At 46.4% G+C, this 19,039-nt stretch overlaps 1 protein-coding gene across 1 annotated transcript; it reads left to right on the top strand.

Annotated features, from left to right (window-relative positions):
- Window positions 1-12,505: 12,505 nt before the first annotated feature.
- On the top strand, window positions 12,506-13,577 carry LOC308522447 (uncharacterized protein C2orf66; the record flags this gene model as incomplete). Its single annotated transcript, XM_081095931.1, has 2 exons — window positions 12,506-12,625; window positions 13,398-13,577. The coding sequence occupies 2 exons, from the start codon at window positions 12,506-12,508 to the stop codon at window positions 13,575-13,577; spliced, it is 300 nt and encodes a 99-aa protein (XP_080952057.1).
- Between the last annotated feature and the right edge of the window lie 5,462 nt (window positions 13,578-19,039).

Raw genomic sequence — 19,039 nt, 5'->3', positions numbered from 1 at the left:
CCCAAAATAATCAGTCCATTCCCTTTCTATGTCCCTGATTCTATTACAATCACCAGTTCATACTGTTCATCAGATTATTTATTCACTTGATTTTTAGATTCACTTGATGATAGATGTGTATTTGTTGTTCATAATTTGTATCTTTACCTTTTTCTTCTTCCCCCTCTTCTTAAAGGATACCTTTCAGCATTTCATATAATACTGGTTTGGTGGTGATGAACTCCTTTAGCTTTTTCTTATCTGTGAAGCTCTTTATCTGGCCAGTCTCTTTAAATAAAGGACTCTCAGATTCTTTAATGAGCTCTTATTTATACATATCGCTCATCGTTCTCCAGCAACCCGAGGCAATAGAAAGTCGATGAGCTGCTCACGTTCTTCATTGTTAATAAGGAAAGGACGATAGGAGAGAAAAGCCAGGCCAGCACTCCGAGTAAGTTACTTCAAATGCCCCGAATTCACTGTTATTGAGAGTAGATTATGAACACACAAGACTGAATGTCGTATATTAGTAACTTAGTTCGAAGAACGGAATAAAATTTGGACATAGAATAGACTATTTCATAGTATAAATACAGGCAAGGGCAAAAGTAGGCTTACAGTTGTTCGTATGGAGAACAATAATAAATAATAATGTAAGAGTAAACTGTGCTTCACATACTTACAACTGTAAAAACCCACTCTTGCCTACCCCTGTATAATACTACACCTGAATTGGTAACGTGTTTCCAATGTTAGGTGATAGTCTAAGCTACATCTTGACTACATTGCCAATGGCTGAAAATTTTTAAATCAAGTACAGTACTGACTAAAAGCATTTGGCGTGTTATGCTTCCAGAAAATGACTATTTTGAAATACCAGGTAACCAGTTAATTTCTGATGACTTTGTATAGAAGTTGATATATATGAGTCAGGATTTTCCTGCACTGATTCTGTACATTGTAACTTTGAACACTTACAGAAAAACTGTTGTTGTATTTTGATTAGTTGAGTGTAAATTTGTTTGCATATTTGAATCCTAATCTTAGTTTAGGAAGTCTAAAAGTAGCCTTTTTTGCAAAGTTCGTATGCTGTTTGTTTTTTTAAATGTTATCTTGGTTTTTAGTATTTGTATAGTAAATGTTACTAGTAAAAGATTTATAGACAGAGAATATAACTATTAACTGTTCAGAAGCCTAAATGACAGGCATATTTTATATTTCATGTTTCACTGGTTTTGTTTCATATTGGGCTTTTTACATCCCTTTTTTAAGAAAAAGACACATTTGAATTTTTTTTTAGCATCAACCTCTTCATTGGAAAATATAACTGTATTCATATGGCTAGCAAAACACACTTTGCCACCAAAGCTAAAGGAAAATGTAAGATACCTCCAGATATTTGTGCCAATGAACTATCTTAGCATATTGGGATTAAAGCAAAAGTGATCTTTTCTGTATTTTTCATTTAGGACTTATGTTAAATATGCATATCCTCAAAACTTATATTCCATATGCGAATTTGTTTTTGAAAATACCTAAAGCATATAGCATAGTTGTGTTCTGTTTCATATAACTTCTGGAATACTGCTCTCTGATATTGGGGGTGACAGTTAGTTTACCCAGTAATGATTTTTCAGTAATGAGTTGACGTACTCGCTGGAAGTAGTCTTACTTTAGACTCATTCTGTGATTTAGAACTTCACATTCTGTTGCCGATCATTTTTAGTACAGGTGTCTCTCACTTATGTAATGAAAGTTTATAGAATTTGTTTTCTTTGTATTTCCATTCAGTCCCTTTGTTACAGTCACGTATTTCGCAGGAGAAAATTATCCACTTGACTCCAACATAGTGCAACGAAATACATATTTTAAAATGCCTATCTTAAAGGAAAATATTATTAAAAACCAAGCCGTTAATGTTGACGTGGTAACATTGAGCCAGTGTTGTACTCTTGCGAGAAAAGTAGAAATATGACAGACTCAAAAGCTGTTATGTTTACCTGGTTAATGTTCTTTAACTTCTCCCCCTATATGAATTCTCAAAGGGAATTTTAGCCCCTCAGAGGGCAGTGTTTTCTGTAGTTTAATGTCACTGATAATGTTGATGCTGTTCACGCAAGAAGCCTCGGCAGTGAAGAGGCAGCGGGAATTAACCTAGTAACCTAGTGGGGACTTAGACCTCGTGTGGATATTAGTAAAAAGATGGCGTACAGGCCCTAAACATCAAGTGAACATTGATTTTTGGAATGAGTTTGTCCCTTGTGTTGAATAATCCTATTCTGAGTAGAGATGCCTGTATTTGACATAACCATGCTCTCCACATACTCAAAGGTATTTGTTGGGATATTGGTAGAAATAGCCCTCTCTTCCTCCACGGTGGAGGGGGAAACTCCACTTTTTACTGTATATACATTAGGAAATTGTACTGTGTATTTACATTTTTTAAAAAATATAAAAATGACTTAACTGTATTATTTTAAAGTGCTTGTATGATGGTTTCTTAAACTTAGGAATAACTAAATGTAGCAACGTACCCATGAGAAACCAAACCAAAATGGAATGCATATTATCACTGTGACCTTGAACTTATAGTCGTTGGGGATAAAACAGACTGTGCCTTAAAACGATGAAGGGATGCCCTGCAGTTTTGTAACTGTGTTTTTATTATCGGTGGTCTCCTCAGATGGGCCCAGCTCCTCTCCTTTGAGGTTGGTGAAGTAAAAGTTTAAAAAGTAAAAGCTGCCCTTTGTATTTCAGAATATTTCCCTCTGTATTTCAGAACTATTGCCCTAGAGGCCACTCTTAATTTCTAGAGTTCTCATTTCAGATTAAAATTAGCTTACACTTTAGAGACATAGAAATCAATGTTTGGTGAAAGTTTATGAAAATAATTTCTTAGGAGAAGATGGTGGTACTTATGAACTTACCACACGTGGAAAGCTTAAACTTAAATGTAGTTTTTTTGTCTTTTTAAATAAATACTCTATCAAGGACAGATTCTTCTCTAAGACCTGTACGTATTTTTCCTCAGATTACTGAGGTTTGTATTTATGTGTAAAATAAAATAATTTTACCCAATAATGCTATTTCAGTAATTAAAATAATCTCAGATTCATGTAGTGTATTTTTAAATGTTATTTTACCCTCTTCTGTTTTTTTTTCCTTCCTGATTATTTGAGAGAACTGGTTCCAGTTTTGTTTTGTTTTTTTAATGTAAAAACTGGCATTTCTACATTGCTTATTTAAGATAATGGATATAAGTTATTAAGACAAATTCTTTCATTCATAGGACATTCAGGGTCTTTGCTCAAAGATGCCCACATCTCTCCGATTGTGGTGTATATTTTTCCATTTTAATTTTGAATATAAAGCATTTTGTTCTTCCCATTTTATGCCCACTCCCTCCCCCCAAAGACATAAACATCGGTTTCTCTAAAAGTATGTAGAAAGGAAACATGTCTTTGCTTACAGCACGGTTCAGTTGAGTTGGACGCCGTTTGGGCAAAGGGTATGTAACAAAGCTCATGGCTGTCAGCCTGCGTCAGTTTTTGTAGCTAAGAGTTTGTAGAGGACAAACTGTGTCATACCAAGAGAGACTCAGTAATCACTTGTTTGCAAATTGATCATTTTGATCTCATCCAGAACATGCAGTGCATAGTAACAATACTTCAGTTCAAAGGAATTTGCCCTGTCATTTGCGGATCTTCTCATCGAAACATGCATGATCTTTCCCAGTGCTTTGTATGATGTCTGGTGTGATAAATATACACGTGTGTACTTTTCTGTGTATTTTTGGGATGGTACATAATTAACATGATTACATCGCCTGGTTGTCATTCATCAAATGCAACTTCTTGTATTCTATGGAGTGTTGTGAATGTTTTTAATCTGTTTCCACATTACGGTATAGGGTTGGATAGATGAGTATTTGTCTTAGGTCAGTCTCCACTCAGGTATTACTTTGTAGTGATTTTTGGTGCTTCTTTTCAATCTGTCATCATCTGGTATTCTGAATGTGCGACAATAAATTCGGTGAACAAGGACGTGTGGTGCAGAGATTGTTTGCTAGTTCACCCTCCAGAATACATCTGGGAGGAGCCCCTCCAGCACGATTTCTTTACAGCAAGCCCGGCGTTCCAGGAAGTGAATGCCTGAGCCTGGGATGTGATTCACATGCCCCATCTCAGGGAACTAGTGGCAACCAGGTAAATTCCAGTATTTCCCAGGTTTCTTGTTTTGTATCTTCCCACATGCATCTATATGGGCACGCCAGGGCTCATGTTTTATTTTAAGGAACGGTACACTTACATATCTTCATCTTGATGCAGTGTCTTACAGTTTTAAATAAACTTGTTTTAAGAGAACTTGCTGTTCCAGTGAGACTATAACGCAGTAAGATTTGGGGGTTCCAAAATCCTTTGTCAGAAATACAGGCTTCCATTCCATTTTGAAGGAAGAGAAGCAAGTCATAGGAAAACTAAAAAGTGTAAGCAATGTGTTTGAGTCACACTGCAGACCACAGTGTGGGTCTGTGCAGCCTGCCCATCACCTGGGCTCTGTCTTTCACACACACACACACAGTCAGTACCTGCTGTTCCAGAGCCTGTGCCAGACACCATCACATGTAGCTCCTCATTTCCTCTCCGTACAAACCCTTAGAGGGAGGTCATTTTCTCCACAATACACGGCAGGAAAGAGTCTCGGAGAAATGAAGCAATTTGCCTCTGGTAGAACTCAAAACCAGATTGTCCAGGAGATAGAATTCTCCCACTAACGGCTGGTAATACGTATATAATAATATTAGTTCACTTTCTTCTCTGTGCCAAAATTTTTTCTGACCATATTCCTCTTGCCTTGGGGAAAAAAAAATGTTTCTAAAAATCTGCCCACAGCCTCCCTTTTCTTCTTTCTGTACTTTCCCTGGGAGATTGTCTCTAACTCAATGACTTCAGAGTTATATTCTTCATGGTGATTCACCAAGTCGGACAGAACTGCTCCCCGGGTTCCATATCTGAGCATCTTTGAGTCAATGGCAAAACATTTAGCCTCACTGAGATTGGGTCCTCACCCACCAGTTCTGGCTAGTACCAGATCTGGGGTGAGGGTTGGAGTGAGAGGATGGACCAAATGCACCCAACACAGAGTAGGTGCCCCAGAAATGACGGGCGCTTTCTTCTTAACTCTCCCATCTCTGGTTTTCTCCAAACTAACCAACTTAGTTTCAACTTCCTGTTGAGATTTAGTTTTATAAAATCTCTCCCTGCCTAGGTAGCAGCTCTTTTGAGTTTCCAAATATATATTAAATCTTCTCAATTACACAAGTTGAAAATCCTCTCATTTTGTTCATTTCTCCCTTGCCCATTACATTCAGTTAGTTCCTGAGACCTAAAGAGTGTAGCACTTTAAGGTCACCCTTCTGTTGCTGCATTTCTGGCTCCCCGCTAGTTTACCCCATTATTACTCATACTAGAGGCCCGGTGCACAAAAATTTGTGCACTCGGGTGGGGGGGAGGTCCCTCAGCCCGGCCTATGCCCTCTTGCAGTCTGGGACCCTCAGGGGATGTCCACCTGATGGCTTAGGCCCACTCCCTGGGGGATCGGGCCCAAGCTGGCAGTCAGACATCCCTCTGGCAGCTTGGGAGCCCTCGGAGGATGTCCACTTGCCAGCGGGGAGCAGGCCTAAGCTGCAGTCGGACATCCTTAGCGCTGCTGAGGAGGCGGGAGAGGCTCCCACCACCACCACTGTACTAGCAGCCGTCAGCCTGGCTTGTGGCTGAGCAGAGCTCCCCCCTTGGGAGCGCACTGACAACCAGGGGGCAGATCCTGCACTGAGTGTCTGCCTCCTGGTGGTCAGTCTGTGTCATAGTGACCAGTCATTCCCAGTCGTTCTGCTGTTAGGGTCAATTTGCATATTACCCTTTTATTATATAGGATAGAGGCCTGGTGCATGGGTGGGGGCCGGCTGGTTTGCCCTGAAGGGTGCCCCAGATCAGGGTTGGGGTCCCGCTGGGGTGCCTGGACAGCCTGGGTGAGGGGCTGATGGCTGTTTGCAATCTGGCCACAGCCCCTAGCCACCCAAGGCTGGCTGGAAGCAGGTATCTGGGATTTATTTATCTTCTATAATTGAAACTTTGTTGCCTTGAGCAGAGCCCACAGCCAGCCAGGGCAGGCGGGAAGCTTGGCTTCCTCCATCACCGGGGCAACCAAGCCTCCTGCTTGCTCCAGCTCCATGGCTGCCGGACACCATCTTGGTTGGGTTAATTTGCATATAGTAATTCTGATTGGCTGGTGGGCATGGCTTAAGGCGTAGCAAAAGTATGGTCAATTTGCATGTTTTTTATTAGTGTAGATGGGGGAAGATGAAAAATTTTGGAAACAAGAGTAATAATACTAAAATGCTGTTTAAAAGAGATTAATGGGAATACAATATGCAGGATAGTGGGGAAGTGGATGAGACAAGAAGGACATCCTTTTTGGAGTTGCTGTAAAATTGGGAATCTTATCTAATAAAAGAGAAATATGCAAATTGTCCGTACCTCTGCTACACTCACAAGCCATGTCCACAAGCCATGCCCACCAGCCAATCAGAATTACTATATGCAAATTAACCCAACCAAGATGGCGTCCGGCAGCCATGGAGCTGGAGCAAGCAGGAGGCTTGGTTGCCCCGGTGATGGAGGAAGCCAAGCTTCCCGCCTGCCCTGGCTGGCTGTGGGCTCTGCTCAAGGCAACAAAGTTACAATTATAGAAGATAAATAAATCCCAGATACCTGCTTCCAGCCAGCCTTGGGTGGCTAGGGGCTGTGGCCAGATTGCAAACAGCCATCAGCCCCTCACCCAGGCACCCCCGCAGGGACCCCTACCCTGAAGGGGCTGTGGCCAGCCTGCAAACAGCCATCAGCCCCTCACCCAGGCTGTCCAGGCACCCCAGCGGGACCCCAACCCTGATCTGGGGCACCCTTCAGGGCAAACCAGCCGGCCCCCACCCATGCACCAGGCCTCTATCCTATATAATAAAAGGGTAATATGCAAATTGACCCTAACAGCAGAACGACTGGGAATGACTGGTCACTATGACACAGACTGACCACCAGGAGGCAGACACTCAGTGTAGGATCTGCCCCCTGGTGGTCAGTGTGCTCCCACGGGGGGAGCTCTGCTCAGCCACAAGCCAGGCTGACGGCTGCTAGTACAGTGGTGGTGGTGGGAGCCTCTCCCGCCTCCTCAGCAGCACTAAGGATGTCCGACTGCAGCTTAGGCCTGCTCCCCACTGGCAAGTGGACATCCCCCGAGGGCTGCCGGGCTGCCAGAGTGATGTCTGACTGCCAGCTTGGGCCCGATCCCCCAGGGAGCGGGCCTAAGCCAGCAGGTGGACATCCTCCGAGGGGTTCCAGACTGCAAGAGGGCATAGGCCGGGCTGAGGGACCACCCCCCCACCCGAGTGCACAAATTTTTGTGCACTGGGCCTCTAGTTCCATATAATAAAAGGGTAATATGCAAATTGACAAAACGACAGAATGACTGGTTGCTATGATGCACATTGACCACCAGGGGCAAACGCTCAATGCAGGAGCTGGCCCCTGGTGGTTAGTAAGTTCCCACAAGGGTAGTGCTACTCAACCAGAAGCCCAGAAGCCAGGCTCACGGCTGGCGAGTGCAGCGGCAGTGGCAGGAGCCTCTCCCGCCTCTGCAGCGTGCTAAGGATGTCCGACTGATGGCTCCCAGACTGTGAAAGGGCACAGGCTGGGCTGAGGGCCACCCCAGTGCACGAATCTTGTGCACCGGGTCTCTAGTGTTCTATATAGGATATAGAGAGTTAAAACTTCTTGACTGTTTGACCTACTTTTCCCACCTTCTCTTCTGTTTTTCAAAGGCACTGATCTCCCTACACAGCCTGTTTAGTTAGGACTTATTTGCATGAAATAGGAAACCTGACAACAGTTCCTTAACCAGTGAAATAGTCCAGAACAGGACTCCATGAAATCATCAAGAACCCAAGTTCTCCTCTCATTAGTTCTCTGCCCACAATGCATCTCTCATAGCATAGTGGTGACTGCCTGGTATTTCCATTCCAGGAGGAAGGAACAAGAGGAGGTCTGCTTTTTTTTTTTAATCCAAGGATATTTTTCCACTGATTTTTAGAGAGTGGCAGGGAGGGAGGAAGGGAGGGGAAGAGAGAGAAACATCGATGTGAGAAAGACACATCAATTGGTTGCCTCCCACATGTGCCCTGACCTTGGCCAGGGGAATGAACTTGCAGCCCAGGTAGGTGTCCTTGACCAGGAATTGAACCTGCAACCCTTCAGGGCACAGGCCAGTACTGTAACCACTGAGCAACACCAGCCAGGACGAGGAGGTCTGCTTTTTACTTGGAAAGGATTCTTCCTCTCCTCTCCTTTCACTGGGAATGTGAGGAGGGAGTGTGGTCTAAGGCAAGGGTGGCCAACCCCTGGCACGCATGTCAAACATGGCACGCCAGTAACTTTTGCTGGCACACGAAACCCTCTCTTCTAATCTTCCATTTACAATTTTTGTGAACATTTGAATGACTTAAATGTTAAATTACAAGGAACTGGCAAGACACTTGATGTTATGTTTGGTTACTTAAAGGCTTTTAAAGGAAACTGGAAGTCTTTAAGAGGGATGTGGATGGTGAGAGGTTTAGATATTTCCCAAACCTCAAGAGGCACATGAAAGACCGCCCAAAAGATGACAGAACAGACTGTCAAAGCCTTCAAAAGCTGTTTTTAAACATCATCGAGTCAACTATTGAGAAGTTCTTCTCAAGATTTGTGAAATTCAGAAACTGGAAGAGACAGCAAAATTTATGAGGTTTCCAGACAGCATGAAACTGGAGGAACTAAACTTACAAATGTTTTCATGGATAGACATGGCTGACTTTGAAATGCAGTTGATTGAATTTCAGAGTAGCTCAATTTGGAAGCAGAAATTTATTGACCTTAGAGTTGACTTGGAAAACATTGAAAAAAAGCAATTAGAGACAGGAGTACCAGAGAGAAGTGTCGAAAACGAACTATTGAGGACTTGCAATGCCATTCCAGAAAATTTTTTCTGTTTAAAAAACTTTGCAACAGTGTTACTCTCCATGTTTTCATCCACATACGCTTGTGAATCTTTGTTCTCAGTGATGAACTTTGTTAAGTCTCATAATAGGAGTAGCCTGATGGATGAAAGTAGTAGCTTGTGCATATCTCTGAAGGTCACAAAATATAAACCTGATGTAAAATTTCTGTCATCAGTGATGCAGCAGCAAAAGTCCCACTGATAATATCAAACGGAGTCATGAAGTTTTCTGTCGGACTATCAGTGTACATGTATACATTAAAAAATAAATGTATTTTTCATCATCATATACTGTGTTTTTGTCGCTCAAATGAATTTTATTATTTCTTCAAGGTTCTTCACATATGTACACCTTAAGAGATATCAAGTAGGCGTAACATGTTCTCCAAAAATTAGGGTTGGCACGCAGAAGAATTTTGAGTCAGAGATTTTGCTGGTTTTGGCACATACTCACAAAAAGGTTGCCACCCCTGGTCTAAGGACTCACAGTGTTGTGACTTGGCTATAATCTCATTAATAACCTAATACTTCAGTATCATTCATTATTTTAACTTCAAAGCCCTGGAGTTTTCAGGACAGATGATATAGTGAAATTCCAGGATATTCATTTACTCACGTAATCACTGACATTTAAACTCAAGTCTCTCCCGTTAAAAACAATGACAACAGCACCTTCCCTGGACTCCATTTCCCCTCTGGTTACTGCCGTCTCTCTCCACCCGTCTCCCCACGGCTGACCTTCTCCCACCGTCTCCCCACGGCTGACCTTCTCCCACCGTCTCTCCACGGCTGAACTCAGGAGCTTGATGTACTCACTGTCTCTCTCTCTCTTGTCCATCCACTCACTTCTAATCTGACCTTCCCCTCCATCCACCACAGCAGTCTGATGCTCCGGGACCCTCCTAGTCCTCCTTTTACTCCATCTGCCCCTTCTCGACACACTTGCTTCCCTTGCTGTCAGTTTCCTGGTTTTCCTCTGCCTCCAGGGTCTCCCTCACAGAGATTCCTACAGATGGCTGTGACCTGCTAACACTTCTCAAAGCTCAAGCCCTAGACCACCTTTTCTTCTCATTTTCTAACTTTTATTGAAAAAAATCTTATCCATTTATATGCCAATAACTCCCATATTGACATTTCCTTCCCAGACCTCCCCTCTGAGCTCCAGGCTGTGTATCCAACTCTGTATCTCCATCTCCACGTGGCTCCTCAAATACAACACATCCGTCCGGAGGGAATTCATGACCTTCACCCACCCAGGCCCGTGTTTGCTGTCTCAGGGAGTGGGGCTGAGTTCACTGATCCTGAGACCTAGAGGCAGTTTTGACACTCTCTTCCTCTTAGTTCTGCCTCCTCTAGTGCCCAGTACATTAGCAACACCTTCTTCTCTCTCTCAGGTCCACCCATATCTCTGCATCCATGCTTCCCTCCTCATCCAGTTTAACACCTCATCCTGCCTGGTCCCCCCCCCCCCCTTCTCTACCTCGTCTCTCTCCCCCACTGCAACCACAATGACCTTTGGAAAATGCAAGTCTCATCAAGCAACTTGGCTGCTGAAACCTTTCGATGACTTGCCACGGCCTGCAGCAGACAAATCACACTCTGCCTACCTCTTAGCTCCGGCTTGAACCGACCTCACCTGGCGCCCTCTGCTCCCCGCTTCCTCACTAACTTTCTGGGAATGGAAGCCACCCTCCTGGTGAGGACACTCCAACCAATGGAGCCACCCGGCCAGGGCATCACTCACGTTCAGCCTCAGGCTCCAGCGCAGCTGTTCACCTTGTGTGACGCTCTTCTCCCTCTGTGCACCCCCGGTTGCCTGGGTAACTGCTGCTGCCAGCTGTCAGGTCACTTCATCTCGGCGGCCTTCCCTGACCCTCGAGACGGAACCAGATCTCCCTGTTCCACTCTCGCAGCACCCAGTTCCTCCTCGTAGAAATCAGCGCCCTTTGTATTTTGTTAAATAATGATGTGGCTCATGTCTGTCTTGCCCACTAACATGCCAGTTCCATGAGGGCCGTACCTATGTTTATTATTCTTATCATTTTATCCTCAAAGCCTTGGGCAGTGCGATAAAAATTTGTTGAACGAACGAACAAAGACGTAAACAAATGAAGGTCATAGAGACTTGCCCAAGGTCAAGATGAGAAATAGCCAGGAACTCTGGTTTTCAGCTCAGATCACCAGCCTTCTCAGCAAGGAGCTTGTCCGGGATGCCCTGCATCACGGGGACCAAGCAACTTCCCAGCCCATCACATCCAATTTCTCAGCCCTCGCCTTTCGTATGATTACGTTTATTCAGCAGGACAGTGCTGTAAGTATGGTCATTTTTCTTTTCCCCATGCTACACGTGCTATCTTGTAGTCTATTTTGAGGGGGGTATTATTAGAAACCAGGCCACTGTTTAAAACATGTAAAGATTCCTGAGGTTCTCAGAAGAGATATGAGGTGCCATTCATGAAGAGCAATTTTGTCCCTTGCACTAGAATTTTCTGTGTAAAGAAAAAAAATGCTCTCAATTTCCAAAGCTGCTATCTGCAGAAGAGCATCCTATTACGTGGGCTAGTCATCGTCATATTCCCAGGATGATACACCTTCTCTTGCAAGTATAAAAGGCAGAGGCCACTTGGCTGTTTGGAAGTGCCCTGTGTTATAAAAGCCACGCAAAATGGCCAGTGGTGGTTCTATTTATAAGACAAGTTGTTTATCCCTGGAGAAGTTTGAAGATGTGGTTCTCAAGGGTGTTTGTGCTGTGGATGAAAATGGACTCGTTGTGTTTGAACTCCCCTTGCTCACGTCAGTGACCCCCACCTTCAGCCAACCCCGGTTATAAGCAGCCACGCTCCCCCGTGGGCTGTAGGCGGCGTAAGCAACCAGGCCAGCCGAGCCGGACTCCCGGTAAGCTGTCTGAGCCCTTTCTCTGGGGTTCCCTTCCACTGCCCACCTCGGGGTGGGAGACCAGCTTTACTTACCTGGTGTGGTGTGAACCTGCTGTGTGGCAAGTGCATTGCTCAGTTTTGGGGTTTTTACGATGGGTTTGGGGTGCTTTTTTGTTTGTTGTGTAAGATTTCACTTTTTTTGGGAGATAACAAGGTGCATTTTCTAAAAAGATAAAATGGTCTGCTCAGACTTGGGAGGTTGTGCTCATCATCACTTTGCTTATCATTGTACAATGTTCTAACTTTTGTGGACCTCCCCTAAGCTCATCAGCTGGATTTGGAATTCTTATTTGCAAATGAATCTGGAGAAGAAGAGGGCCGTGACATTCAGGTGGATCAGGATGCTACTTCTTCTTCTTTATCTCCCTTTAAAATGGCTCTTTTTTTATTCTGCATTTGTTCTCTCTCTCTCCCTCCTTCCTTCCCTCTCTACCTCCCTCCCTCCCTCCCTCAGTGTGGCCATTGCATTTCCCCTCATCCTTCCTCTCACTCAGCCGCAGTCCACCATGCCCAAAGCGTTCCTGCTGCTGTCTGCGGCCCTGGTGCTCCTCGGGCCTGTGCATGGAGCCGCACTGACAAACCCAGACACATGGAAGCCACTCAGCAACCCCAGGAACCGAGAGCTGGTAAGCATGCGCCGGCCGTGCTGGGCTGCGGTGTGCTGGCTGTGTCTCGGGATCTGTGTGCGCTGAACTCTGCCAGAGCAGTGCACAGAAGGCTGCCCGGGCTGGGAGGAGGCCCTGGGCTGGGAGGAGGCCCCCCCGGGCCCAGACCAGCGCTCTGCTGGCCTGGCAGCTGGCCTCCCGTGGCTCCTGCGGCCGATCTACACCTGCCTCTGTGAGCACACAGAGCACATGCCTGTGTAAGTGGTCTTCGGTGCACACCGATGTGAAATATAACAACACAGGATTAAAACAAGCAAATGGCGCTGTGTACAGCTTCTCTGCATTGATCCACGTCCTGAAGGAAAGCTGGAAAGTCCATGTCGGACAAAAATGATTTCCGAAGACGATGACCGGGGTCTTGTTTTCAGTCAGAGAGGAGGCACCAGGCCATGGATTCAATATGACCTCTGACCTTGGTATGCAGAGATGGCTCACAAGGCCCCTCTGGCTGGTGCTGTTAAGTAATGGCTGTTCCTCGCGGGATTTCCACCAAGAACGGTGGCGAGTGAGCTTGTGTGGGGCTGAAATGTCAGAGAGGGGGCGGGTGGGGGCCAGGGCGGGGCCCAGGGCGGGAGCGGGAAGAAGTGGCCAAAGCTTGTACTTCTGCTCCTGAGTTCCCACCTCCTGCCTCCTAGGTGAGCTCCCCTATCAATTCAGGGGGAAATATTCACCTGTGAGTCTTTTGGGTGTTTAATTTATATGTGGCAATGGAACATTTTCTTTCTCTGTCCAGTTTTTCAGAACCCTCCAGGCGTATTTTAAGGGAAGAGGTCTTGACCTTGAAAGGTTTCCAAATACTCTCTCCACAAATGAGACCCCCGGACCCCTCTCTGTGCAGTCAGAGCTCATCGCCTCTGCCTTTGCTGAGTTCCAAGAGCGGAGAAACCCCTTTCCCCGCGGCCTCCAAGGCTGACGGCTTCTCCTGAGAGCAGGTGAGAGGCCCCCTTCCTCCCAGACAGACGGCTCGCTCATGAAGAGGTTTGGAAAGCAGTGATTTGAAAAATGATTTTATTTCCCCACAGAAATACGTGCTAGTAGTTTAGAAGCTACTCATCTCTGGTACTATTTGGATGTGGTTCAGTATTTCATGTCTGTTTTAAGGAGGAATGACAGTTATGACATTTTAAGCATAGTTTTGTGGGAAGAGATATAGTAAAATGATAGGACTATCACTCTTAATAGGATGGTTACATCTAGTGGAATATCACTCACTTTGCCTGTATCCTTTTTCCCCCAGACCCGGGCAGATAGCTGAGTTGTGTGGAAAATCATAAAGAAATATGTGAAATTGTGCAGTTGGATTAAATAGAAAGTAAAGTTTAAAAATAGTTCCTTTTAGAAGAAAGTAATAAGCATATATTTGATCTTGAACATCCTCACCTAGAGGAAGTAAAGTAAAATATTAAAGATGATTTTTTTTTCTCATAGGAAAAAGGTTAGAAGTATATTATGTTTAATATTTGAATTTTATTATTCTTGTTACTGTAGCATTCCTACCAAATGAGTACCCATCATTTAAAAAAATAAGTATGGTGCATTCCAGGGAGCTACATTATGATTCTAGTCTATTAGCCTTTTGTTCGGCTGAATAATTCCGATTCCGTTCCCTATAATAAAGGGAACTAAATCGTGATTAAAATCTCCTCCTCTTCTTCCACCAGGTAGGAATGAAACTGTGAGGAAGCGTGCCGCCGTTGCATTTTATTGTGCATGTGAAAGGATTTTGCTTATCGATTCTTGTAAATGTGATGATTTAAAAAAAAATAATGTTATTTTGAAAAGAAGATGCAACTTACCATGTGGTATATGCACTTGAAACCTCTCCTGCGTGAGAAAATAAAATAGAATAAACAGAAAGAGGTTAAGAGGCGTCCCCTTAACTGTTTCTCACACGTGGGCCCTAGGCCAGCGGTCGCCAACCTCGCCAACCGGTGGTCCGCGGACCACTGATGGTCCCTGAGGTCCCAAAGGTTGGCGACCAACCACTGCTAAAACAGGACAGTTATTAATACGCAGCGCCTCCTCCGGTAGAAGACAGTAGTGCATGCAGTTTGCTTTAAGCCTCACAGTCTCCACCTATAAATTGCAGGTGCTACCCTCTAGCTCACAGACCGTGTCAAAGAAAATGTCAAAGACATGCTTCTTGTGAGCGTGGAGTGAGGTGCTGTTTGGGGGCGGACCCGGAGAAAGCACCTACTGGGTGCGATGGTGACATGATGGGACTCGCATGACTGGTGGGGGAAGAAGCAAAGCGTCTGGGTCAGAGAAGACTCCATCATCAGCTCGCCTTTCCTGGCAGCTGATTAGAAAGTGAGGACGAAAAGAGTTTTTGCTGGAAGATGTTGATCTTTGAGTCTTTGTGCTAATGGTACCGACTTCATTTTCTGTTTCATTAGAGCATTTTCTTGTTCTTGCAGGTATCTGGCTATTTTTACACCACAGATGACGCTGCTCATCAGAAAAAGTCAATCATGGCCATTGTTAACCCCCTTCCCTGCCCCCACTTTTGTCAGTTTGTAAAGGTTTTATTCGGTATTTCCAGATTTACATATAAACAGCCTGACCTTTGGGACCTCTGTGACTTACGTGCATACTTTGCTGGTTTTTCCACTTTAGAACCATACATGTCAATGTAGAGCCCCGCATATAATTGCAAGTTATCAAAGCACCATCAAGTCAGGAGAAATGACTAAATTAAGTTTCCTTTCAGCTTGTCTTATATGTGTATATATCGCTTTTAACAATCAAGACTTTCATTAGAAAGGGATGTTGCTCGTTTTTACTTTAGTTCATTATATGTACTAGGGATTTGGGTTTAAAATTGGTCTTTTTCTGGGGGGAAGACACACTCGCACGTTCAGCACATGCTGTTGAAAGAACTCCCAGTCCTAGTTTCATACCCAGGAGGATCAGTGATAAATATCCACAGTTGAAATAGAAAGCAAAGGATCATGGGATTCTAGAATTGCTGGGGTCCCTGGGAGAGGCTCTCTGCCACTGTGCTCAGCAGGTGGATGTTGTGCTGCACCAAGTATCCTAGCCTGCCTCTGCCTCTCCCACACACACCCCCTCAAGAGGGAGGGCAGAAGGCCGGAGGGACGGGGGTGGGGTAGGTGGATGTGGGCAAAGGGGGGGCGGTAGAGAGAAAGAAGAGTCTGCTTGGAGTGATGGGTGCACCATGTCGTGGGCAGATGATGTTTTATTGAGTTGTACACTTGAAACCTGTTCTGTCTTGTGAACCAATTTAAAAAAGGGGGGAGGGGGGTGTAGAAACTGGTGTGGGTGACAAGCAAGCCTCTCCTCTCCTCCCACTTGGGCAGGTTATGCTGATTCTCAGATTCTCATTGGGAGTCACTCCCTTTCCTGTATCTGTATGGAGAGCTGCTTCGTTTCCTCTGTGGTTCCTGCAAGAGGAACCTGGTACTAGAAGCAAACATCGGTGTCCTGCTAACATAAGTCTGTACATTCCAAGGTCGTTTCTGTGCATGATGACTGATACGGAATTCCACGGGGAGCATTTATGCAAGAGCAGACCCCGTGTCTGGGTGAGCATGCTCTGCTGCAATGAGCTGTGTGTGTGTGTGTGTGTGTGTGTCTGTTTTCCCCGTTTTACATCTCCAGTACCTAGCACAGTGCCAAGCATGCAGCCAGCGTTCAAGAAATACTGGTTGAGTTGAAATAAATGTGTGCTCTTCTGCTACTGTCCACACAGTAACGGAAGCTGGTTCTAGTTAACGCCGAGAATATTTTTTCCACTTAGAATACATAAGTAATCATGGATGAGCATAAATTGTTAGCCTGTTCAGATCCACAGTGGAGTGGCAGGGAGCGTCCCACCCCGTCCAGCTCCACCCGAGTACGCGTGGCTGCTTTCCCCTCTCCTCTCGCCACCCCTGCTTGGGGTGTCGTGGCCCCCACACAGGGAAGCTCCTCAGCTTAAGGCCTTTGAAAAGGAGGAGCATCCACATGGGTCTTTCCACTACGAGCTTGCCAAGTCTCAGGGCAGGGGCGGCCTCCTTTGGAAAATTCCTCACAATCGGCAGGTGGCAGATGGTGAAAGGCCTGCTCTCCTCACGGACTGGGGTGTCTTAATGGTGATGCTGCTGGTAGTGGGGGAGGTCGGGTCTTCACCGAGTGTGGCCAGTTAGCACACCTGGTCCCAGATACTAGGTTAGTGGTCTCCCCATGGCTGCCCTATTATGTTGACAACCAACACCTCCCTACACATTCTTAAAGCCCACTGGGGGCCCAGCCGGCGTGGCTCAGTGGTTGAGCATCGACCTATGAACCAGGAGGTCACGGTTCAACTCCCCGTCAAGGCACATGGTTACCGGCTTGATCCCCAATAGGGGGCGTGCAGGAGGCGGCCGATCAGTGATTCTCTCTCATCGTTGATGTTTCTATCTCTCTCTCCCTCTCCCTTCCTCTCTGAAATCAATACAAATGTATTAAAAATAAGATAAAATAAAAGCCCACTGGGGGAGTGATATTGCTCTTGGCTGAGAGCCATTGCTAGGAAAACAGCTGACGTGTAGTGTTCCCGCCAATGGAAATGAATGTTCTGCAGGTGATCGCGGCCCTCCAGGGGTCCTTGACCGTCTCTCAACACCGTCTCTGATCCTCTTCGATGAGCACCCTGCTCCCCATCCCTAGCACATGGCCTGTTGTCCCCTATCCCAGGTCTAGGGAGGTTAAGAACTGCTAAGGGTGTGAGGTTTTACCTTACTTGCAAGCTACATGCTACACCGCTGCAGTTTCACAGATGTTGGCAGACACCTGAGACTTCTGGGGTAGCAGGCAGCAGCGTGAGGTTCCTGTTCCCCTTGGTTCTCCTTCTCTCTCGGGTATCTGGGCCCTGGCGCTGGCTCCAGGTGGATGCACAAGTGGGTTTGTGCACAGCGGAGGAACTCCACACTCAGGAAACCCCCACTCTTATAAGGAGGCCACCAGCAAAACAGCTCAACCTTTGCCCGGGAGAGACCTTGTTTTTGTTATACAGGTTGGAAAACAAACTTGCCCTCTGCCCCAGAGGGAGTCAATAACTCTCTCTTTCAAGGGTGTTTGCAACAAATACCCTTGAAAAGCTAGCCCAGCATGAGAACTGTCACAGCTTTCACAGAAAAGTGCAAGAGCCATGGAAAAATCGCCTCCCCAGAAGGGTCACACCCCATTCTGCACCCCCCCCCCCCGCCCCCCACCTTGACAAGGAGAAAGGATGGAGTCATCCCCTCCCTGTACTCCCTGTTGTCATGGCACAAATTCAGTTGTCTGCTTTCTTCCGAATTTCCATTTGACTCTCGAAAATCGAGTCTGCAAGTCTAAAAAGTTTTTTCTGGCTATTTTCATTGCTGCCATAGGCATTCCCCTTTATCCAAGGCACTGTGGGTGCCCTCTGACTCGCCAGGGGACACGCCACAGGGAAGTGGAGGAAGGAAAACAGATTCACGTCATACAGGCGTTTTGTAGCAGAAAGACTATCCTTGCACCCCTTGCTCCCCGCTCCCGAGTCCCCACAACGTGAGTCTATAGCTTCGCAACTGTTGCCCCCAAACCCCAGGCAGCCGATAACGCACAAGCCCGGCTGGGCCCGCTTGACCTCAGGAGAGCACTCTGCTCACCAGGTGCCATCGGTCCTCCTCCGATGCCCTCTCCTCTTCCCGGACAGCTGGGGCTGGAGGCCTCTGACTTGCGCTGGGTGCGGCTCCCTGGCGCCTGGAGAAAGCCAGGCGGGAATCCCGGTCAGCGGCTGGGCTGCCTTAACGCAGCCTTCCCTGCGCGCTCCCATCCTTCACGCCCAGCTCCGTCCCCGAGGATGGCGCGCCAGAGGGGGTGCAGTCCACGCCCAAGGAGCGGCAGGAGGTGAAGGCCAGTTCCGTCTAAGGAGGAGGCAGCCCATCCTCTAATCCCAAGCGTGGGGTTGGAGCCAGACAGACCCGGCTCCAAGCCCTGGCCCCGCTCCTGACCCGCCGCGGGCCTCTGGCGCTGGGCTAACGGCGTCCGTGTTTGGGAATCCTTTTCCGAGGATGTGCGTGCCCTGCAGGCGGCCTGCAGGGCGGGGCCTCAGTGCCTGGGCATGCACCACGCGTGGGACTGCCAGGGGCCCGGGGCGGGGTAGGGCTGGAGCGGACGGAGCCCACGTGCAGGCGGGAGGGTCTGTGCAAGAGGGCGCGGCCCTGTGCGCCCATCGGAGGGGAGAAGACCGGACTGACACTAAACCCGAGGGTTTAGCTTTCCGCTACAGCGAAGATCAAATTAAACAAACATTCAGAAGAGGAAATAGATTGGGAGCATCTTTTTCTTTTCTTTTTTTAAGGGGTTTACCTTTTTTTAATTTTTAAAAATATTTTATTGATTTTTTTACAGAGAGGAAGGGAG

This window comes from Myotis nattereri, assembly GCF_964212035.1.
Source record: "Myotis nattereri genome assembly, chromosome: 7".
NCBI classification, from domain to species: domain Eukaryota; kingdom Metazoa; phylum Chordata; class Mammalia; order Chiroptera; family Vespertilionidae; genus Myotis; species Myotis nattereri.
This window is presented reverse-complemented; position numbering and strand designations above follow the sequence as displayed.